Source organism: Pleurodeles waltl, chromosome 5, assembly GCF_031143425.1.
Source record: "Pleurodeles waltl isolate 20211129_DDA chromosome 5, aPleWal1.hap1.20221129, whole genome shotgun sequence".
NCBI lineage: Eukaryota > Metazoa > Chordata > Amphibia > Caudata > Salamandridae > Pleurodeles > Pleurodeles waltl.
In genome coordinates, this window is record NC_090444.1 from 968,769,415 (window position 1) to 968,794,020 (window position 24,606).

The 24,606-nt window shown below is 46.3% G+C and overlaps 1 protein-coding gene across 1 annotated transcript in view; it reads left to right on the plus strand.

The window, feature by feature from the left end:
- Positions 1-24,606, plus strand: part of GALM (galactose mutarotase) — a 168,743-nt gene that overhangs the window by 61,550 nt on the left and 82,587 nt on the right. Inside the window, exons 2-3 of the mRNA XM_069235097.1 lie at positions 5,590-5,744; positions 11,300-11,506. Coding sequence (XP_069091198.1) covers positions 5,590-5,744; positions 11,300-11,506 — 362 coding nt within the window. The remainder of the gene's footprint in view (positions 1-5,589; positions 5,745-11,299; positions 11,507-24,606) is intronic.

Genomic DNA, 24,606 nt, shown 5'->3' on the forward strand with positions numbered 1-24,606 from the left:
GTCCATTGGGGGTACAACAGACTAGACTTTTACTGGATCCTCAGTCGCTCAGGGTGTCATTATGGGGCGCACACAATGCCCTAAGGACTAAGCGACCACGGGCACTGCCCAGCAAGGATTCTTGCATTGGTGCCCCGCCACAGCCGGTGGTAGTCTGCCTCCTGCATTTCCAGGATCATAACCATTTTGTACAGTAGACCCAGACCAATGGCCCCTTTGTGGTGGAAAATGCAAAGGTGTCCTTGTACCCTGACTTTACCCTCCAGGTTCAAACGCATAGAGCATCCTTTATGGCAGTAAAGAAGATGCTGCATGATTTGGGGCTCTTTCCTGCTCGCCTGAGAATGCAATTCCTTGAACATTTCTTTACCAACCCAGTTGCAACTTTGGACTGGATTTAACTCAATGATAAGGGTGCAGTGTGTCCAGGAGGCTTTTGAGACATCCCACTGTTTGCACACCAAGCGGCAACAGTCCTGAAGACAAGTGGTGGCACGCCCTTCCAGAATGTAGGCGGCTCTGCAATGATCAAGGGCAGTCTAGATGCCACTAGACTCTGCGACCCATGTCTCCTGAGTACCGTTCTCCAAACTTGGACTTTGGGGACTCTACAGCTCCTAATCCTGTGGACATACTGCCTGTGGTCACCCAGAAATCCGTGTATGACTTGGCTTGATGTGGTCCCTAAGCCCTGTCCTAAATGCTTTGCCTTGTTTGATTTATAGTTTATGTGGCAGGTTGGTTTGCAGGCTGTCTATTCCTGTTTGCTTCCTTTAATCATGCTCGATGGGTCCGGAGTGGTCCAGGAGGTCGAGGGTTTATGAGCAGCATCCCTTCACACTACTCTCTCTTCTGAGTGTTGGTTGTCCACCTCTCATGAGCAACTCCCTCCCCACTTTTATGGACCTAGATGGCCTTTTGGCCATTTGTTGGTTCCTTTTCAGGACCTGTGTGTGGTGTTGTTTGACGGGATAGTTGTATGTCTCAGTCCTTGCGGGGTGAGGCAGGGTTTTGTTGTAAACTTGTTTCTATGTTTTGTTGTGTTTGTCTGTTTGCTGGCAGTGGAATGTTTGGGGCTGTGGCTATGCTTGTTTGTTGCAGTGTGCTCCGCCTGGTTATGGGTGGTTCTTCTGTTAGGGGGATCACCGGGTGGTTTCCTTTCTCTCTCTTTCTTATCTCTCACCTATGGCTGCACACCTTACATTGCTAACTTGGAATGTTCAGGCCTTGCTTCTCCATCTGAACACTATAATGTGCTCTTTTATTTGAAATGTTGGGGGGATTATAATGCATTCCTCCAAGAGACCCATCTTATGGATTCTGAGGGCCGCATCTTTAGGAGACGCTGACGTGGCCAGCTCTATGCTACCTCTTACTCTGCCTTTTCATGGTGTGCCCTTTCTGGATCAGGCCCGGGTCCCTTTTTATTTGTAGAGGATGGTCACAGACCTAGATGGCCGCTATATTCTAGTACTGGGGAGTTTCAATGGCAGAAATGTGCGCCTTCTTAAATATTTATGCACTAGATGTGGACCAATCTTCGTTTTTTACCAACCTGATGCCTCTACTTTCCCTTACTGGAGAGTGGTGGGTGTTGGCTTTAATTGTATTGAGGATCTAAGTTTGAATAGATCCTATCCACCTCTGCGGGCAGGTTAGCAGTGGCAGTCTGCTGTTGGTCTGACCAGTGGCAGACAATTGGCTGGACTCGGAGTCCAGTGTCTATTTCTTCCATTCTGGCTTACATGTCCTTGAGGTTGGTCTTGACAGATTCTATACCTGCAGGACACTCTGTTGTCAGGTGAATGGGCCAGAATACATAGTAAAAATAGACTCAGACCATGCTCCTGTGCTGAGCATGTTTCAGTGGACTTCTCCCAGGTCTAACATGCCTACGTGGTGCTTCTATCTGATGCTACTGGATGATCACGCCTTCCGGGGTATTGTATTTCCCATAGAGTGCGAGTTCGTGCTCAGCTCCTTTCGGACATTCAGCGGCAGGAAACAGTGTTGGACGGCTTCCGAGTGGACTCAGGTGGTCCTTGGATGGTAGGAAACGCCTGTTAGAGGAGCGAGAGAAGTTGTTTGCACTGGTAGAGTGCCTTCTCCATCTTGACTAAAAGTCATATTTCGCTAGGGTTCATGTGGAGCTGGACAAATCTGGCAAGATGCTGGCATGACTCTTGCAAGACACAAGAGGCAGACAACTATCCTTCCGACGAGAGCCCCTTCGGGACAGGATATCTTTACACAAGAAAAGATTATTGGGGTCTTCCTGCAGTATTACTGTGACTTATTTTCCTTGAGGGAGGCGAGTAGTGAAGGGGAGATGCTGAACTACATTGCGGATGCTTCTCTATTGTCCTTTGAATGGCATACTGTTCAATATAGAGGTATAGCTGTTTACTGCTTACCGGACCTGCTGTGTGTGGGGAACTATGATTTTGTACTGACTGGACTGTGTTGCTGCACTGCCTTCTGGTCTCCCCTGCCCTTATCAGTACATGGTTGTGTGGCTGTATCCAAAATGATCATATGTCTCTCCTCCTCTATTTGTTTGCTGACCTCCCATTGAAACTACCACAGAAATTCTTTCAGGATGTAGACGATTTACTTTTCTCGCTTTACTGGGGCACCTCACATCGTCAGGTTGCTCTTTGGAAGTTGCGCCTGTGGGTGACTGAGGGAGGCCTAGTTGCACCCGACTTGGAGTTATATCATTTAGCGGGACAGCCGGTAAGATTCCTTGTGGGTCAAGGTGGGTGCTGCTCAATGTGATTCTCCCACAAAGGATTGTCTCTTACTGGAGCCTACACCCGTTTCTGGGGTACGGACATTGAATATCCTGATTAGGACTGCGTGTTGTGACTGGCCTTGTGCTGTACGTCGAACTCATTCACCGATCCCGTATACTCATGAACTCCCTCTTTTAGTAATTCAGCATTTGGGGTTCCCAGGGGGGTGGTCGGATGTCTTGAAACAATTGGTTCAAAATGAGGTTCATGGATTGCTGTCATGGGGGACCTCTTTGTGTGGGTGTTAGGGGGAGCTGTGCCCTTTCTCTAATTTTCGGGAGTCTTATGATATCCCAATGGGCCATTTCATTCTTCATGGAGCGTTGACACGTAAGATACAGGAGAAGTGGGGTGTTGGAGATGCCGAACCTCCTGAGCATGACTGCCTACGCCTCCTCTTCCTTATTATGGGTTAAATAAATGCAGTCACACTATTGTATAGGGTTCTGTTGGAGGGAGCGAGGCCTTCTCTCTTGATCCTTAGGTCGCATTCAAATTCATTCAATTATTTTACATTGGGCCTACTTGACACCACAACGCATACATGCTGTGTTCCCGGCTGCGACCTTGGAATGTCCTTGATGTGCTGCCAATGACACCGATTTTTTTTCATATGGTCCTGTCCGCTCCTTTTACCCTACTGGATGTTGGTTATCCAGGTGTTCCATGAGGCCACGGATTGGGAATTTACCCTATGCCCTTTGTTATGTTTATTGGGCCTCCATGAACATTCAGCGGCTCAAAAGGTTACTGATAGATTTCTAGACCTGGCTTTGATCCTTGCCCACAGGCAACTGACAATGTGTTGGAAATCCACCCGGAGGCCTGACATTTATCGCTGGTGGTCGAAATTGAAGAAGTGGGTCGGCTATGAAGGGGAGGCAATTTGTTGGAAGAAAGCTCGGGAGTCCAGAAGATCCCAGCAGTACCCTCACGGGATACTTTTTGTTGGCTTGTCCTGGAGTGGACCAATTGGGGTCAGTTGTTGATAGATAATACCCTGTCTGACAGTTCCGAGACAGGTTCTGCACTGAACGATAAGTCTGACCTCGAGTGACATCCCCTGATGATTCACAATGCTCTTCCTTTCATTGCTCCATCTAATCTATCCATTCTCAGTGGTGGATCATGGGTTCTATATATAGTGGGGGGTGTACAGTTAGGGGATGACATTTCTATTTGGTGTTCCTTGCAATCCGTTTTTTTCTATTTTTTTTATTTTTATTATTATGTCCCCACCTAGAGTATGTGTAGTTTGGCATTGGCCTACTGCTTCTGTTACTGCTCTTAAATGTACATCAGCTGCATTGTTTGATCATAGTAGTCCTACTTCTGCGAGACACCTCCCAGCTTTGTTTATGTTCATATTAAAGTTCCTAGGTTTTGCTTTGACGTGATGGGCTATAAAACTCAATAAAACATATATATATTTTTTTTAAAGGAGCCTGAGTGATTGGAGCCTTACTAGAGCTAGGGACCAAAGTGTTTTCTCGCACAGCCAGATGTGATTGCACTCCTTTCTCATCATGCAGGATATACATAATAATGTACTGGACTTCCTTTTTTCAGGGTAAATATCTTTCTTCCTCCTCTGATGGCAAGCTTAACCAGTGTAAGTCTTGCTCATATTTGTAAAGCAAGCCTGAGCCCAAGGATTTGCTTTCCACAAGATTGCTGAAGACAGTGGTCTGTTTTTTTTTTTACTCTGTCTGATGGGAAGCCCATCATGTTTCACCTTTGAGGAGATCCAAGATAAGGACCTCCTTCTCCACCATGACCTCAGTGGAGCACCAGGAGCAGAGTTGATTCTAGAAAAAATACTAAAATGATCAATAGAAGAAGTGGTTCCAGAGGTGGTTCTTTGGGTACTAGAAAAGCTCTGAATTAGCAGCAGTCTGAGAAGCAATCTAGATAGACATTGTCACATGTCGTCTGAGTCCATTGTGTCTGTTGGCCAAGGGAGTCAAGTTTTTGAATGAAACATAGTACATTTAGACACTACTACCTCACTGGTACCCATAAATCACAAGATATTGCATTGTTTTACAATGGACTCCCAGTTTGTTGAGATGCCCACAACATAATTGTTTGTGTACGTGGCCATGTGCAGGGTTTCCCTTCCCTATGTTTGGCCTGCTTCCTTTTCTGATAGCTCCTCTGTGTGAAGTAGAAGTTACTCCCGTGCAATCATCAAACCAAACATTGCCACAGCCCATCCCAGCAAAAGAAATTGCAGACCAGTGGGAGGCTTTCAAGAGGAAAAGAAGCCAAATGGCACCCCTCCTTACCAGACATTATGCACATTCAAAATGTAGACACTGGAAAATAAGTAAAATAATGATAACTTTAAAACAGTGGAAAGTAAAACTATAGAGCTCCACTGCAAAAAGAAAAAAAACAATTTCTGGATTTCTGCTAATATTAAGGCAGGCAAAAATATTCCTAGCTGATCTGAGTATTAACGGTGCTGATGCTCTATAACTGTGTGCAAAGGTGTCAAGTTCAGTGAATTTGGACAAGTGTTTTAATTTGTGATTTAGCTCTCATAACATTTAAATATATGTCCTTATGAATGCCACCACATTATAGATTTGTGGTAAGTTTCTGCAACTGCCACAACCCCAAATAAATGCAGCTCATCATTGATAAACCAATTAAGAATTTCTCTATTTAAATGAGAAGGGATTCCAGTTTATGGTGTATTATGCCAATACCTTTTAGAGTTGGTGTTCTGATGGAAGTGAACTACTTGTCCAAACATATCAAGATATGCTTGCTTTTCTCTTCTGGGCAGGGTATCTCAATAAGCATCCCTATTTTGGAGCTGTGGTTGGACGAGTTGCTAACAGGATTGCGAAAGGAAATTTTTCACTTGAAGGAAAGGAATACCAGTTGGCCATCAACAATGGACCAAACAGTATACATGGAGGAATAAACGGTTTTGACAAAGTAAGTAGAATGATATGAAAGTTTGATCTGTGTAATATTTGGAGTTAAATATGTTTTCATATTCAGTTTCCTCCCTGGCTGCGAAAAGGTTATGTGGTTGTAACTAAACTTTAATGAGTTCAGACTTTTGCTGGGAAGGACTTCTTGTCTCTAATGTGAAACCTCTTGCTTATAGTTTCTGGTCTTCCGCAACCAACCTTACTCTGTTTTCTTTTGTATTTCATTGGCAAATTCTAGTTGCTGTGGTGGGGTTAGCCAGCTCGAGTTGTGTCACTTCAGCAGGTATATCCTTTTCCACAATTGACTCATTAGCAATGTGTTGGCATAGGGCGACAGATGCTTCACGGGGAGAAGTGTGTGGTGGGGAGTGTTGGGGGGGAACTGGGTTGTTGAGAGAAATCGTTTCAATTCTAGTTGTATTAACCTTTTTCATTTATAGTTTTGTTATACTTGCAGTGAGTACTATGCACAATCACATGCGGTCCAGAGAGGCCCTTGAGGGGCCTGTGTGTGGGGCAGAATAGATTGGTAAGGGGACACCGGACACGCCAAGCTTTATTCAACTAGACAGCACCTTGTTCAAGCTCTTGTCCTGGAATGTGAATGGCCTGTTAGACCGGATTAAGAGGTCTGCAGTGCTGCGCTACATTAAACGGCATAGACCAGACGTGGTCATTATGAAGGAGACCCACTTGGCCGGAACCCAGTGTATGTTTCTTGGGAGGTTTGGCTATGAGCAGGTGTCCCATGCTGGGTTCTCGAGGGACTCCAGGGGGGTGGTGCTCTTGCTCCACAGGTCGCTGCCCCTGTCGGTGACCCAGGTGCCCACTGACCCCCAGGGGAGATATGTGGGGCTGGAGGGAAGCCTGGCCGGGAAACAGATTAACATCATCTCGTGTTGTGCACCCCGCGACTCCTGGGGTCCACACTTACTGATCTGTGGAGATTGCTGGTCTCCCTCCCGCAGGGCGCCACGTTTGTTGGCAGAGACTTTAATGCGGTACCGGACCCATTTTGGTACACCACAGCCGACCCTGGTCTTGGCAGGTGTGCCGGGTCAGTGGGTCTCATGACATGGGCCGACTCACTGGGACTGTGCGATACCTGGAGGGTTTGGCACCCACAAACAAAGGCCTTTACGTATCAGTTAGCGGCACACCATACAAAGGCGTGGATTGACCAGATTTGGCTCCTGGCTGTGGACCTTCAGGTCCTGACCTCCGTGCAAATCCTGGTGCGCGGGATCTCTAATCACGCACCGATCTTGATGGCGTGAGGGATTACTATCAACGCCTGGTACTTGAAAAACCCTGAGTGCGTGGAAAACATTGAACAGCAAATAGATCACTACTTTAAGGACAACTCGGGCTCGGTAGCCTTTGTGGGGACCCTATGGGCCGCCAGTAAACCCTCTCTGAAGGGGGTCATCAAGGGAAACGTCCGACAGCAGGAGTCCCAACAACTGCAGAGGGAGACTGACCTGGAGGGGGAATTGAGAAACCTGGATCAGCAGGCTCGACGGCTCAGAGACTGGGGGAGCAGGTGGCACTGTTGCAAGGAGAGATTCGGCAGGTACCGCTCGCAGAGGCCAGACAATGCTGGCAAGCCTCAACCCAGAGGGTGTACGAATCAGGGGATAAGATGGGGAAACTGCTGTATTGGCTGGCAACCCGAGCTGCGTCGACACAGGTGGTGCCCCATATTAGGGACTGGACCGGCGCCACACAGGAGGGCCTAAAGGAGATAGCGCGCACCTTTGCCTCCTATTATGAAGACCTTTACTCCTGAGTACCACGGGCTCCAGCGGAACGAGAGAACCCCATTTGCCAAGCATCTCGCTCCCCTCTATTCTGACATCTCTAGCCACAGAACTAGACCTTCCTCTGGTGGAGGACGAGGTAGACTGTGCTATATTGGCCCTCCAGGCCGGGAAGACACCGGGCCAGGACGGCTACCCCATAGAATACTACAAGAGGTTTTGTCAACGCCTCGTTCCCCACCTTGTTAATGCCTATGGGGAGGCAGTGCAGGGGGGTGAGTTCCCCCCTAGACCCATGAGGTCATACTAAAGAGTGACCTCCCCCGCAACCATTGCTCCTCGTACCGCCCCATCTCACTAATTAATGCAGATAATAAAATATTCGCAAATGTGCCGGCCACCCGATTTGCCCATACCCTGCCTTTCCTTGTTCTCCCAGACCAATGTGACTTCATGCCGGGGAGGAGCACGTGTCACTGCTTGAGGCAGGTCGAGGCGGCACTCTACCAGACTGATGGACTGGAGGAAGATTTGGCACTCCTACTCGTGGACTTCCACAAGGCCTTTATACACTGGTGTGGAAATTCCTGGAGGAGGTGCTGACAGGCATGGGATTTGGCCCGACATTTAGAGGGATGGTACACCTCCACTATCGCAACCCCTCAGCACAGGTGCGGGTCAATAGCATCTTGTCGGACCCCTTCCTGATCAGAGGAGGAACACGCCAGGGCTGCCCTGTTTCGCCCGCGCTGCTCATCTTGGCCATCGTGCCGCTGGCCTGTGATGTCCTGGTGTTTCTGGGGAGGCCTCAAGACTCTGGCCCCCTATGCCTCGAGCTCCTGACGCTATATGGCGAGGCGTCAGGCCTACCATAAGCCCAGGGAAATCAGTACTGGTGGAGGTAAGGGGACAGGCAGGGGTAAACAAATTGTGTCCCTCCATCTTGGTGAGGTGTAATGCCTACAAATACCTGGGAATCCACATCTCGACCATCCCAGAGTTGGCCTGGGAATAGAACTTTTGACCCCTTGCATGAACCTTGACAGCGGATCTAGGCAGGTGGCGACGCCTCCCCCTGAATCCCTTGGGCTGCACTGCCCTTTTTAAGATGGTCTGTCTCCCCGATATTTATACATCTTGTCCAATTTCCCAGACTTTGTCCCACAGGCCTGGTTCCGATCTCTTACTTCCAAAATTACCTACTTTGTGTGGGTGGGGGCGTGACACAGGGTGGCCTTCAGCTCGGCGGAAGTTTCCGTACAAAGGGGGATGGGAATCCCAGACTTGTACATCTATTATCTGGCAGCTCAGACGGTCCCCATCAATGAATGGTTTAACGGGGGTTGGGATGACCCGGCCTATCGGCTGGAGATTGGGCAGGCGGGCTTTGAGGGTCTCCTGGGATTCCTATAAAGGGGCCGCATTCCCAGTTCTGCCCCCCCATTGTATGCAGGTGGCGTTGAGGTGCTGGAGGGCGGGGCTGCGGTTGACGGGGTGGAGCAATGCCTTACCAAGTTAACATCCCTATGGCAGGGCACCTGGCTTCGGCAGGTCGCGGAGCTAGAAGAACAGTGGAACAACAACAGAATTATCTACCTAGGTGATGTGACCAATACAGAATGGATTTTGTCCTTCCAACAGCTGAAGGACCATTACGCACTGACCAATGCACAGTTCTTTTGTTTCCTCCTGCTGCGGCATGCCTTGAAGACTCGGTTGTCTCAGGCTAAGTCCCTCCCTGACTATAGCCCCCTTGAAGCTAAACTCCTGATGGGAAAACTGGGAACGGGTGCCATTACCCAGATTCACCGCTCCCTACTCACCAGTTCACCCGACCGACTTGGACGGCTGCTGGACAGGTGAGCGGCCTGGGGTGGAGATTTGGATGAGGATGATTGGAGGGAGGCCTACCTGGCACCCCAGGAACTGGCTATTTCAGCACGCTTGAGGATGGTGCAACTTAACTATTTCCACATGGCGTATCTCACTCCATAGCGCTTGCGACACATGAATACCTGGACTTCTGAGGAATGTGTGAGGTGTGGACAGGAGGGGGGCGCATCTCTTGCATGTTGCCTGGGAATGCCTGAAGATACGCACCTTCTGGGAGGGGTTGGGGAGGGAAATCTCCGCGGTACTGGGACGCTCAGTCGATTTGAATGTCAGGGTGGTGATATTGGGCCTTCTGGAGGAGTTGGGGGGGCCTGGGCAGAAAGAACTTTCATTGGGCTGGCAGGGCTAGTGGCCAAACAAGACATTGCACAGCAATGGAAAAATCCAGAGACGCTTTCGGTCCAGAAGTGGCAAGCAGAGATGGATTGGTGTTCTCTGGTGGAGAGGACGATCTACGAGGCGAGGGGCTTTCCCCAGAAATATGTGGCGATTTGGGGAAAGTGGAGGTCACATCGTGGAATGCACTACTAAACACTGCACTTGTCCGGGACTGGGCCGGTGGGGACTTGGCTTCTGATCCCACACTATGTATGGACCCAACTATTGTACTTGTATTCTACTGTACGTATTGCATGGTACTGTTGTTGTCTTTTGTTCTTTCATGTAAAAGAAAAACTAAAAAAGAAATAAAATTGTATATAAAAAAAAAAGCTTTCCTAGAAAAACAGACATTTGAGGTGAGCAAATCCAGAGTGTTGCTAGTGTTGCAGGGTGCTCCTCACTGGAGCTGCTCTCCACCTAAACATGGGAACTACCCAGATGAGAGGGTTTTGTTTTGACTTACAATGGGTGTTCCCTTGTGTCTGGACAGCGCTAAACCTCTCTGAAGAGATGTAATGACATTGAAACATGTGTCAGAGGTTGCTTTTGCTCATTCTAGGTTGGCTTGGACGGTATTTTACCAGTCCAAAGCTGTAATATGTGTCTGGAGTGGTGAAAGGCTTTTGTCATTTTACAGCTCTGCCTGTATGGCACTGTGCCAATCCTATGCTTAAAAGCTTTCCTAGAAAAACAGACATTTGAGGTGAGCAAATCCAGAGTATTGCAGGTGTTGCAGGGGACTCCTTACTGGAGCTGCTCTCTACCTAAACATGGGAACTACCCAGAGTTTTCACTTGGGTTTTGAATAATTAACGCTTGACACTAACCCTGAAAGGGTTTTGTTTTGACTTATACTGGGTGCTCCTTTGTGTCTGGACAAAGCTAAACCTCTCTGAAGAGATGTAATGACATCGAAACACGCGTCAGGGGTTGCTTTTGCTCATTCCAGGTTGGCATAGATGGTACTTTACCAGTCCAAAGCTGTAATACTGTGCCTCAAGGGGTCAAAGGCTTTTGTCATTTTACAGAGCAACTGGGCCAGTCCTATGCTTAAAGATTTTGCTATATAAATGGCAAAATACTTTGTCACTTTTTAGCTGGGCGTGGATGGCACTGTGCCAATCCTATGCTTAAAAACGTTGCTAGAAAAACAGACATTTGAGGTGAGCAAATCCAGAGTGTGGCAGGTGTTGCAGGGGACTCCTTACTGGAGCTGCTCTCCACCTAAACATGGGAACTACAAAGAGTTCTCTCTTTTGTTTTGCATAATTTATGCATCACTCTAACCCTGAAAGAGTTTTGTTTTGAGATATATGTAGATATATATCCATTCTCTCTAATGCAGCCAAAGGTGTGTGTGATCGTGTATATATACATACACCAACCTTTTGCTGCATTATAGAGAATCTGTAATGAAAAGCATCACCATTATAGTATAAAGTAATATGATATTGCCTCTGAAAATGTGTGTGTACCCTGTAGAGCCAACTCTTAATAAGACCCAATTTCTCTTTTTTTACAGAAACTTTGGACTCCTGAGGTGCTGCCAAATGGTGTGCGCTTCTCCCTGGTTAGCGAAGATGGTGAAGAAGGCTACCCAGGCGAATTGAAAGTGTGGGTGACATACACACTTGATAGAGATGAGCTAACAGTCAACTACAAAGCACAGACCAACAAGACCACCCCCATCAATCTCACCAACCATTCTTACTTCAACCTAGCTGGACATGTAATAATACTAGTTATTGATATTGTTATGTTATATTTATGTTTTCTGGTCTAACTATATAGCATTTCACCCTCCACACAGCTTGTTCTGTAAAGGTTTCTTAACTTGACCTTACATAACCTTGAAGGTCTGGGCTCCATGTAGCACATCCTCTCATCAGCACTCCATGTTGGGAACATGTGGCTTGTGGCCCTTTGGTTTGCTTTGCATGCGATCAGACGGATCATATCATACCACTTTTTATTTTTTTAAGTGGATTTTATTCTGCAGGATAGATAAATAGCCTATGTGTGACTTTGCCTCATCCCTTGTGCTATCACAGTATCTTACATTACAGTGACCATTTGTCATAGGGGTGTGCAGGAGGCTGGCTTGGTTTGTAGTGGGTACCTAAGGTACTTACACCTTATACCAGATCCAGTTATCCCTTATTAGTGAAATGTAGGCAGTGTTCTAGCAGCTTGGGCTGTCTAGAGGTAGCTGTAGCAGAGCAGCTTAGGCTGAACTAGGAGACATGCAAAGCTCCTGCAGTACCACTATAGTTACCAAGTACTTATATACAATAAAAGACAATACTCAGTGTTACCAAAAATAAAGGTGCTTTATTTTAGTGACACATGGACAAAAATATCTTAGAGGCATACTCCTTCTGGAGGTAAGTATTCTACACAATATATACACTAGTAACCAAAATCAGCTAAGTAAACAGTCATAGAATAGTGCAAACAGTAGAAAATACAATAGATTGCAATGGGCCTAGGGGCAACACAAACCTTGTACTAAAATAGTGGAATGCGAATCACAAATTCCCCCCAGGCAACTGTGGTGTGTAGAGGGGCACTGGGAGTGTAGGAAAACACCATAGGCAAGTAAAGTACCCCACCCCAGAGTCCAGGAAAGCAGGAGTAAAGTAAAGCAAGTTTCCTCAGGGCACATGACAAGTCGTGATAAAGGATTTTGCCAGAACCAAGCAAGACTGCAATCAACAAACAATGGATTCCTGGACCTGAAGACCTGTGGAGAGAGGAGACCACGTCCAGAAGTCGAAGAAGAGTCCAGGAAGGACAGGAGCCCCTGCCAACCTAGAAGATGGTGCAAAAGTGTATTCTCCGGTAAGAAGAACAGTACAGAAGAGAACCAAAGAAGATGGCTGCGTGTTCCTGCTAGGTGCAGGTGATGTCCCACGTCGAGTTGTTGGATGCCGGCTGTTTGCGTCGCTGGATTCCGCCAACAAGCTTTGGTTCAAGCAAGTACGTGGTTTGCGTCAAAAAGGAGCTGCCTGGACCCAGGAGGGACATAGGGGTCTCAACTCGGACTGAGGAGACAGAGGGGGCTCTCAGCACTTCAGAGAGCCCACAGAAGACCAGGCAGCACCCACGGGATCTGAGAACACGGGGACAAAGAAGATGCAAAGTTCGGTCGATGCAGCACTACACAGGAAGGTCCCACGCCGCTGGAGAACAGCTCAGCGAGTTGTGCGTCGCAGAATGGAGTGCTGGGGACCTGAGCTACACTATGCACAAAGGATTCTTGGAAGAAGTGCACAGAAGCCCAAGAGCTAGAGAAGACACGATGCACGGGGGTACTGTCGCAGCACGGGGAGGCAAGCTCTTTCCTCCACCAAATTTGGACACCTGGACCTTTAGACAGTCCGGGTAACTTTGGTCCACCACCTGTGTTCCAGGAAGCACGCTCATTGTCAGGAGAGGAGTCCCAGGGTACCGGTCGTCGTCGCAGAAGGGTGCCTGCAGAAGCAGGGAAGTGACTCCGTCACTCCATGGGAGATTCCTTCGGTTCTTTTGGTGCAGGAGGAAGATAGGCAGTCCTCAGAGTGTGCACACCTTGAAAACTGTTGCAAATGCTGGCTGGAGCTGAAATTGCAGGTCACAGGAGTCATCCTTGATACTTTGTTGCAGTTAAAGTGGTTCCTGGAGCAGTCTGTGGTTGATCCAAAGGTCAGAAGCTGAAGCAGAGGATGTAGAGTATTCCTGCGGCAGTCTTGCAAGCTGAATCTGTGGAAGCACCCAGAGGAGTGACCCTAAATAGCCCTGAGAGGGGGATTGGCTACCCTCCCAGGTATGCACCTATCAGGAGGGGCTTCTGACGTCACCTGCTGGCACTTGCAACTCAGAGGTCCCCAGAGTGTCCCCACACCTGTCTGTGCCCTTTAAAGCATTTCCAGAGGCTCAGGGAGGCTACCCCTCCCAAGCCTCTAACTCCTATTTCCAAAGGGAGAGGGTGTAACACCCTCCTCCAAAAGGAAATGCATTGTTCTGCCTTTCTGGGATTGAGCTGCTCTGTCCCCAGGAGGGCAGAAACCTGTCTGTGAGGCGGCAGCAGCTGGGGCTGCAGTAGAAACTTCAGAGAGCTGGTTTGGCAGCACTTGAGGGTCCATGGTGGAGCCCTCAGGGTGCATGGGACTGGCCCCTCAATAACAGATTTGGAATGGAGGGACAATTCCATGATCTTAGACACCTCACATGACCATATTCAGAGTTACCATTGTGAAGCTACATATATGTATTGAAATATATGTAGTGCATGTGTGTTATGGTATCCCCACACTCTCGAAGTCCGGGGAATTTCCCTGGACAACGTGGGGTCTTTGCTAGTGCAAGGGTGCCCTCACACACAGTAACTTTGCACCTAGCCTTCAGTAAATGAAGGTTAGACATATATGTGACTTATAAGTTACTTAAGTGTAGTGAAAATGGCTGTGAAATAGTGTGGGCACTATTTTGCTCAGGCTGCAGTGGCAGTCCTGAAGAAAGGTTTGTCTGAGCTCCTTATGGGTGGCAAAAACAAATGCTGCAGCCCATAAGGATCTCCCGGAACCCCAATGCCCTGGGTACCTAGGTACCATATACTAGGGACTTATAAGGGGGGGGTCCAGTGTGCCAATTAGAATTGGAATATGGAGTCACTAAATTATAGTGACAAATTTGGTAAGTAGAGAGAGCATAAGCACTTGAGTTCTGAGTAGCAGAACTTCAGTAATACAGTTAAGCATACTGACAACACACACATAAGCCACAAACTATGAGCACTGGGGTTCTGGCTAACAGGATCCCAGTGAGACAGGCAAAACACACTGACAAATAGGGCTTTAACTATGAGCACTGGGGTGCTGGCTAGCAAGATCCCAGTGAGACAGTGAAAACACACTGACAAACACTCACAAACAGGACAAAAATGGGGGTAACCATGCTAGAAAGAGGCTAATCTCTCACAGGGTGCTTGCGCGTTTTTTGTTTTTCATTCTTACCCATCAACTTTTCTTCAGGTTTTATTTATATATTTAATATAACTGCCACCTCTTTGCACTTCATCCAGCTTCATGGTTAACTTATCCACTTCCTTATCATTATTGCCTCTACATTTTAATCCATTTACCCTCGTTTCTCTCAGTATTTTGTTTGTGCCCACTGCCTTCTTTCTCATTCATTCCTTTTCACATGTGAGTCTTCATTCAACTCCCCTAAATTCTAGTTCCTCTCCAGCATCCTTTCTTAATTGTATCTATCACATCCATCTGTCTTTGTTTAAACTACTATATATTCTTTGCTGCCCCCTTTTTTCTATCCATCTAACTTGTTTTCTCCTCTCCTTTTGTATGTTTTTCATGTGCCCTCTGTCCTTGCATATTTTCCATCTCGCATCCATCTGTACTTGTTTTGCCTCCCTTTGCTATATCTTCTTCCTCATCCTCTGTCTGTCTTTCCCCTGTTTCTCTCCTGTCAATTGGAAGGTCCATATTTTCATTTTCTCATTGCCACCTGGCCTTCTAGCCTTGCTTCTCAACTTTACCCAGTCATTTTTACATCCTCTTCTAATTTGATCATCCTTTCTTCCTCTGAAATTCATCATCTTTCCCCACCAGTCAATACCTTGTGATTGTTCCTATGTTTTGATGGCCATATCTCACTGTCACTTTGTGTAAGTCATCACTGCCACTGCCCATGTCTTTTCATTCTTGTCCTGTACGCTTGTGCAGACTTTTACATAGCCTTGCACCTTCCCACCATTTTAGTTTTTCACATTCCCCATAGCCTATTTTTCCTTCCCCTTCATATAATGCCTCAAACCTTCCACTCCCTTCACTGCCATCTACCCAACACTTTCTTTGCCCGTCTTTGTAACATTGTTGTTTTCTTTATTTTTTACCTGTAATGCTTTGACTTGTGTTGCTATTCATGCAGGACATGGCCCAACACTTTGGGCTAGACTGTCCTTTGTGGTGCTGGTCCGAGTCTTTATTAGGTCGAGCGTTAGCATTCAACGTGTTGTATACTTATACTGTGAGTTCCAACGATTTCATTTGTTGGTTCCAGTGTCCTTTAAAAATCCTTGCTTGCTAGTGGTCAGTTCTGCCTCTTTGTCCTGCCTTTTTCTCTTTGGGAGCAGCACAAAGTACTGTAGAATTACGCTATGTCCTGTTTATCTCTTCTGTAAGGGACCTCTTTTTTTTACTATTTGCCTGTTTGTCTTACACTGTGGATGTGTGTTCAGTCCCACCAGCTCCCTCTGTAAACATAAACCAATAGCAGAGGAGGGATTTTCCAGGGCAAGCTCGCTCTCTTGTTATTTTCAGTCTGTGTGGCAAGAAAAGTCCAGTCAGTAATTTACAACGCTAAGAGCTCGAATTTGAGCAAACACCAGACCATTGCATTCCAAACACTTTTTTTTTGTGCTTTCTGACTAACGCTTTTTCCAATGGCATTTTGTTTTGGAGTTCTGGCTCGTTTCATTGATTTTTAGCAAAATGCACTTGGATTACATCATTTAATCGCATATTTGTGATGGCATTTTGTTTTTGAGGGGAGGCTTGTTTAATTTTTTGGGGCTATTTACTAAGTGCGTGTATTTGGGTTATTGCGCTGCTTGGGATTTGTATGTGGAAGTGTCCACTTTCATTGTGCACAGCAGCCATGAATCGGGTGACGTGTTGATGAAAGAAAAGTGCACGTCCTCTTCACGGCAGCCACACTTCATCTTTCAGCATTGCGGCCGTGCCTTTCTTTCATCAGCACTGCGCCTGCTTGTTGGTTTAAGCAGTTAAGAGGTAAGAGTGATAGGTCCACCTGTTTTCTTTTCTCTCTCCCCTTCGTCCAGCGGTACTGGAGAACGTTGTTCGCATGCCTCTTGCCTTCACAACTTCTGGCCCCTTTTGCTCTCCCTTGTGTAATTTCCCCCCACTGAACCGCCTACCCCCATGCCGCTGTCTTGTCTGCGTGTCCTGGCAACTCCTCCTCCCCTGCACGCTGTGTTGCTCTTTCCTTGCTATTTGCAGTACAGCCAAGTGGCTAGAACCAAAGCAATGAAGTCATATTGCAGCAGCAGTGTGCCCTTTAGTGCGAAAGGATGCTTCCCCATCCCTGCCTAGAAAGTACCAGCCTTCACCCTGCAGCTAATGTGGCATCCAAAATGCAGCATTCTCACCCCACTGAGAAAGAAGAAAACTCTTTCAGATATATTATTCAGAAGCTGGAGGTTTTTATATATTTAAAAGCAGCTGTGTAAAGAATACACTATTAATTCATCCCAGGTGCTGCGAAGACAACAGTGTCTCAGTATTGCAGGAAAAGTGGAAAAAATAGGAAAACGTATGTCTTTCATTAATGCCTTGGGGTGAACCCAAACTTGTTATCCTCACATTTTATATGTGAAATATTACCATTACAATCAGACTTCCAGATATACGTGATGTTACTACGGGCTGCCTACATCTAAATTACAATATTTTCGTTCTTTTGCTACAGATAGAGGAAAAAGGTAAATGTGAAGAGCTTTAGTTATATGCAGGGCCACTCGAATTATGTGGCAGGAAAGGACCAAATTATAAGACAGGGTTGACCAATTTATAGGGCAAGAAAAGTCTGATTGTGCATTTACAGTGCCAATAGCTCTAACTCTCACAAATGCGAGACCTAATCATTGCAAATGCTTCTTTTTATATTGTGATCCCTGGCTTTAATGGTACAGTTAAAAAAAAAAAAGACAATGGGTTGCAATGCGCCCCAGCGAGAGTACAAGGGAGACTAATTCCAACATTCCTTGCATTACCTTTTGTGGTTTAAGCATGTCTCACTAAGCAGGAGATATACACCCCTAGGTTGATGATTAGCTTACTGTGCCTTGGGAATCAAGCTGCATCTCACTGATGAGGCCTAATGAAATCAAAACATTTTTTCAGGTCTCTTGCGTTCCTGATAGCAAGGCAATTTGATGGAGCCAACCCTGATTTGCATACAACTGGTGCCTGTCTAAAGTGGCACAGACAAGCTAACATTGTGGACTGGAAAGAGGCCAGGTGTGATTGCCTGTAGCAGAGATTAATTTAAGCATTCCACCTGTCACCTTAAGTGGTGTCACTTGTTTCATTAACCTCTTTCACTGCACTTGAAAATTTTCTAGCCTTTTCTGTTATCTAGAGGCCTTCAAGCTGAAGGGTGTGATGCCAAGGTGGGTGGGGGGCGGGTCTAAATTAATCTCAGCGGGGATTGTGGAGGAGGGGCTAGGAGGGTAGTTGCTACGCACTGGCCAAGAGGAGCATCATGCTAAAAATAGTGCTTTCTTTTGAGTGAAAAAAACCAGAAATGCAGTGAATCACTCTGTCATAGGCCATCAGTAGCATCTTGTGCCACTAACATCCTACCTGGCAGTAGGTATCAAAGGGGGAGGGACTACAACTAATCACTAAAACTTTCATCCCCCCTCCTTCCACCGATATTTTTCTGATAAAGAATACCAATTTTATAGGCTGATCGTGAGCTAAGGTGTTTTCATTCTAGGGGAATGTACAGCATAAAAAATATGAAGACCGCTACTCTAATCTCATCTGTGACCTTTCCATCTTACCCTGAATTCGTATTGTTTATATTATGGTTTAATCTTCGCTTTTCCCTTAAGACCTCCTTTTGTCCCATCCCTCATATTTGTCTCTTTTCTTTTAGCCTCTAAACCCCTTGCTTTACACCTCTGCTCTTCTCGGTTTCTCTGACATTGTCTTTGCTTATATTGACACTTTAGACTGTCCACATGGTAGTTCTTTCTCACACTTCCTCAGTACGAACTTCACCCTGCAGCTACACACCCGTGTTTTCTAATTATTATAGCCACAACTGTGTCTCATGCTTCTTTCTTGTACCTAAACCCCAACTCCTTTCGTATTTCCCCATCCTTCTGCTATACCTATCCTCTAACCCATGGGTACTCGCAGATATATTCCCAGAGCCCAAAACGTTTGGTCTGTAGTGTCATTGAGGGCCGCATTGATGCCAGCAGGATGGAGGTCAGGTGTTCCGTGGGCGTAGGAGAAGCAACACGTACACCTAGTGGTTGAGTTGCTCCTGGGATCAATCTTGGCTTCCCACTTGACCGAATTGTGTGATCCTAGGCAATTGTTTTATTTCTCTTTGCTTCCTTTTTCTTCACTGTCATAGGAAGAAGGACCTCAAAATACGTGACTTCAGGTTGTGCCTTGTACAAAAACGTCCCTTGTGTTAATTACATAAACTTTAATTGTGTCCTTGTATATTAGCAGCCCAAGCAGGACAGGGGGTGCACGTCACAACAGCGTTCACTATTGCCATTGTTGTCAGGTTGGTGAGGGGTATGAACATTTCTCAATTCACGTTTGGAAACTGGCACTTTCTAAAGACATTTCTCAACGCACTGATTTACCTCTGATGTACTAAGGTGAAACGCTACAGAAATGCACTTTTTTAAATTTTGAAAGGACATTTTCATAATTTGTACACGTTTGTTGCAAGATGTTTAAAAATTAAGGTGTTCTTAAAGTTAAGTGGCGCAGGACACATTCTGTGCTTTTTTTCGTACTTAATTTTGCCTGTAAATAAATGTTTGCCATGAATTTATTACCATTATAAATGATAGTGCTTTGTAAACAGAAGCCCAATGCTTTTGTTCAGTAGGGTCGCATGTAAAGGTAAGGAGGGCCACATGCGGCCCATAGGATGTACTTTGAGTATCACTGCTCTAATCTGATTGTTGACATCTCTGTAGCACAGGTCTGGTCTGCTAGTTGTTATATAATGTGTGCGCAGCTGATCAAGCAGTGCTTTTCTCTACTTTTTGACCTGATTTGATCGTGTAAGCATCTTTTAAAATTTTAAGAAACAAATGTTTTTAAATTGTTTGTTGGGCATTTTAACCTCTGAAGGTCATTTTTTGGCTTTCACTCTTTTTTGGGGGGAAATTCTTTTTAAAATATAAGGGACTGGAAAAAACGAATATTTCCTTCTTTGCTGGATTCACATGTATTGGGGGCGCATCCTTGTTTCTGTGTGTGTCTCTGGGGGTATAACTTGGTTTTCTACCACATAGCAACCTCGGGGCCCGTGTTCAGTGGTCCCCGGTTGCTTGTTTTTTTCTCTCCTCCCTACTTCCTGGTTGGGACCGACTAGACTGCCTTTTTTGTTAGCGGTCTAGTTGTTTTTAGGCTCCTGAGCCTCGTTCGGCTCCCCCGGCTCATTTAATGCCGGAAGGACGCCGGCCTGGCACCTGATTTGATCGTGTAAGCATCTTTTAAAATTTTAAGAAACAAATGTTTTTAAATTGTTTGTTGGGCATTTTAACCTCTGAAGGTCATTTTTTGGCTTTCACTCTTTTTTTGGGGGGAAATTCTTTTTAAAATATAAGGGACAGGAAAAAACGAATATTTCCTTCTTTGCTGGATTCACATGTATTGGGGGCACATCCTGGTTTCTGTGTGTGTCTCTAGGGGTATAACTTGGTTTTCTACCTCATAGCAACCTCGGGGCCCGTGTTCAGTGGTCCCCGGTTGCTTGTTTTTTTCTCTCCTCCCTACTTCCTGGTTGGGACCGACTAGACCGCCATTTTTGTTAGCGGTCTAGTTGTTTTTAGGCTCCTGAGCCTCGTTCGGCTCCCCCGGCTCATTTAATGCCGGAAGGACGCCGGCCTGGCACCTGATTTGATCGTGCAAGCATCTTTTAAAATTTTAAGAAACAAATGTTTTTAAATTGTTTGTTGGGCATTTTAACCTCTGAAGGTCATTTTTTGGCTTTCACTCTTTTTTTGGGGGGAAATTCTTTTTAAAATATAAGGGACTGGAAAAAACGAATATTTCCTTCTTTGCTGGATTCACATGTATTGGGGGCACATCCTTGTTTCTGTGTGTGTCTCTGGGGGTATAACTTGGTTTTCTACCTCATAGCAACCTCGGGGCCCGTGTTCAGTGGTCCCCGGTTGCTTGTTTTTTTCTCTCCTCCCTACTTCCTGGTTGGGACCGACTAGACCGCCATTTTTGTTAGCGGTCTAGTTGTTTTTAGGCTCCTGAGCCTCGTTCGGCTCCCCCGGCTCATTTAATGCCGGAAGGACGCCGGCCTGGCACCTGATTTGATCGTGTAAGCATCTTTTAAAATTTTAAGAAACAAATGTTTTTAAATTGTTTGTTGGGCATTTTAACCTCTGAAGGTCATTTTTTGGCTTTCACTCTTTTTTTTGGGGGAAATTCTTTTTAAAATATAAGGGACTGGAAAAAAACGAATATTTCCTTCTTTGCTGGATTCACATGGATTGGGGGCACATCCTTGTTTCTGTGTTTGTCCCTGGGGGTATAACTTGGTTTTCTACCTCATAGCAACCTCGGGGCCCGTGTTCAGTGGTCCCCGATTGCTTGTTTTTTTCTCTCCTCCCTACTTCCTGGTTGGGACCGACTAGACCGCCATTTTTGTTAGCGGTCTAGTTGTTTTTAGGCTCCTGAGCCTCGTTCGGCTCCCCCGGCTCATTTAATGCCGGAAGGACGCCGGCCGCGCAGCGGACGCGCCGCTGGCGCGCCGAAGGGCGCCAAAGGCAAGCCCGTCTGCGCCCGTCCGCGCCCTGAAGCGCCCAGAGCCCAGAAATGCTGCTCTTTTTACTACAGACAGGTTAGTCTACTCTCCCTTGCAGCTTTACGCACTCAGAGGGGCAGGATCTGGCCCACCTCTCTCAGTACCCCCTGGGTCCTATGCCTCTTCTTTCTGCCCGGCCTGCCCTAGTTCCTCTAAGGCTGTTTCACCCCCCTTCTCCCCCACATCCCAAACGAGCAACATATTGCTCCTCAACTGTCGTTCTTTACCAGCGCACTCCCTTCACATATATACCCTCATAGAAGATCTTTCCCCTGACGCCTTGTTTCTTACCGAAACCTGGTTGGGCAATGACTCAGCAGTAGATATCTGCAATTCTCTACCCTCCACCTACTCTATGGCGCATGTAGATCGACTCCATGGAAGAGGTGGTGGTATAGCCATTATCTACAAAAATACCTTTCGGTGTACCACCCTCCCCTCTGATATCCCGGAGTGTGAAAGCTTAATTTTCTCTCTCTATCTCTCCCCCACTTTTACCTTTTCCGGTATGCTTCTCTACCGACCCCCAGGACCTTGCACTCGTTTTTTAGATTCCTTGCCGGAAGTCGCAGCTAGTCTTATCTGTAAATCCCCTAACTTTACTATTCTTGGGGATTTTAACATCCACCTTGATAATGAAAACTGTCCGCACGCCAGGTCTCTACTTGCGTCCCTCTCTGCGCTTGATTTAACTCAACACGTAATAGGACCTACCCATACCAAAGGCCATACGCTGGACCTCCTATTCAGTAATCTCCCTGTTCTCACCACCCTGCCGTCCCAGCCCCTAACCTGGACGGATCATTGCCTTTTATCTTTCTCTTTCCCTTATAAGGTTACTCCAGATGTGCCGTCTACCTCCTTAACCTTTGGTCGCATTTGGTAAAAATTGGCTCTTGGGGAATGGCGCGCTGCTCTCCAGACCTCCTTTGGGGTCAGCAGCCCCTCCACCTCCGCAGATTTATTTAATGAGTGGATCTCCTCCTCTTTGGATAGTATTCTGCCCATCAAATTAAGATCTAACAAGCCCCCCCATAAGGCTAAACCTTGGTTCTCACCTTGTCTGTTAGAATTAAGAAAAAAGTGCAAAAGGTTAGAAAGATCTTGGAGAAAGAATTACAGTCCCACCGAAAGAGAAATATATAGGCAATCTGTCAGACTCTACCACCAAAACATTAAAGCCGCCCAGTCCTCTTACTACGGAATAAGAATAGAAAACTCCTCCTGTTCACAAAAGGACATTTTTCAGATTTTTAAGGAATTAACCATAACCCCTATGCCCTCTCCTCCCGCAGAGCCCTCCACTGAATACAGTAATCTTCTGGCATCTCACTTCAATGACAAAGTCATCAAGATATACTCTGGGTTCCCTTCTTCTCCTCCCCCAGGTACAGTAGAGTACCAAACGATGGATCCCTCCCTCTCCGGAAGCACATTAACCGCTTTTGTACCTCTCACTGACACCGCTACTACCAACCTTCTTCTTCAAATTAAATCGGGCTCCCCCCTAGACCCCGCCCCTCCTTCCATCCTCTCGCGAGTTTCAGATATTATTGTACCTCCCCTTACAAAAATACTGAATCATTCCCTATCCTTAGGTTTCCTCCCCCCTCTTTTTAAGCATGCCATCATTAAGCCTCTTTTTAAAAAAACGAAATTGAACCCATCTCTGTTAGAGAATTATAGACCCATTGCTCTCCTTCCCATTTCAACAAAAATTCTGGAGAAACATGTTAACCACCAATTAACCAGCTACTTAGAGAGCCATGAACTCCTTCACCCCCCTCAAATGGGTTTCAGAGCCCATCATAGCACGGAGTCAGCCCTCCTTACAGTGACGGAGTCAGCCCGGCAACTTCTGGACCAAGGGTCTCATGTAGCCATGATTCTACTTGATCTCAGCGCAGCTTTTGATACGGTGGATCACAACCTTCTCTGCTGTAGGCTCTCTGAATTAGGGATAGGAGGCCTAGCATTGTCCTGGCTGTCCGCTTTCGTCAAAGGTAGATCTTTTCAAGTCCTGGACCGAGCCTACTTCTCTGATATCTTTCCATTGACTTGTGGAGTTCCTCAGGGCTCCTCCCTGAGTCCAACTCTTTTTAATGTTTATCTATCCCCGCTGGCTAAAGTGATCGCTCCCTACAATCTGTCTTTGGTCACCTATGCCGACGATACTCAACTTGTGGTGTCACTATCTAGTTCTGGGGATTCGTCGGCAGCCAACCTTTCGTGTTGTATGAAAGACATTGGAGTTTGGATGATCCAGTCTAAGCTTAAATTTAATGAGGGAAAGTCAGAAGTCATTGTACTAGGCAATGCCCCCCCAGCCCCTCCCCTTTCACTATACTCTGAGGCCTTCAACAATCTTCCTACTCCCAAGGACCAGGTAAAAAGCCTTGGTTTTTGGGTGGATTCTCGCCTGACCATGGATTATCAAGCAAAAAGAGTTTCCTCTACATGCTTTGGCATTTTAAGAGTCCTTAGGAAAATCTTTAATCTTCTTCCCCCTATGGCCAGAAGAATCCTTGTTCAAACTCTGATCCTTTCCCGTCTGGACTATGGGAACTCACTTTTTCTCAGCGCCCCGGCTTATGTCATAAAAAGGCTGCAAACAGTCCAGAACGCAGCTGCCAGGCTTCTTGTCAATCTTCCCAGACATTTATCCGCTAAGCCTGCTTTTTCCATACTTCACTGGCTCCCTATTAAGCAGCGTATTTATTTCAAGACCCTATGCATTGTTCACAGAGCCCTGCAAGATAAGGGTCCAATGTTCTTTAGAAAGCGGCTATATCTTTATGTCCCCTCTCGAAGTCTAAGGTCCTCCTCCTCTCGACTTGTGACCATCTTGCGGTCTAAGAGAGCCTGGGGGGCCAACTCCTTCTCCACCAAGGCCGCTCATCTCTGGAATGATCTTCCCTCTGAACTCGGTCATGAACACTCAGAACTGCTTTTTAGAAAAAAACTTAAGACCATTCTTTTCTGTAGGTAGCTCTCTGAATTCTCCTATTGCTAGCACTGGTCAGGTTAGGTTTAGCGCTGGGATGCCTTCAGGTCACTACGCGCTTTATAAATCCTTAAAACTAAACTAAACTAAGTCCTCTGCATTCTCTTTTTCCTCTCGTGTTTTTATCATTCATCCATGTATTGTTGACTTTTAATTATATGTTTGGTGTTTATTTTTCAATCTTTGAGCCTATTTGTCGTCTCTTCTTTTTAGCATTTATTTAA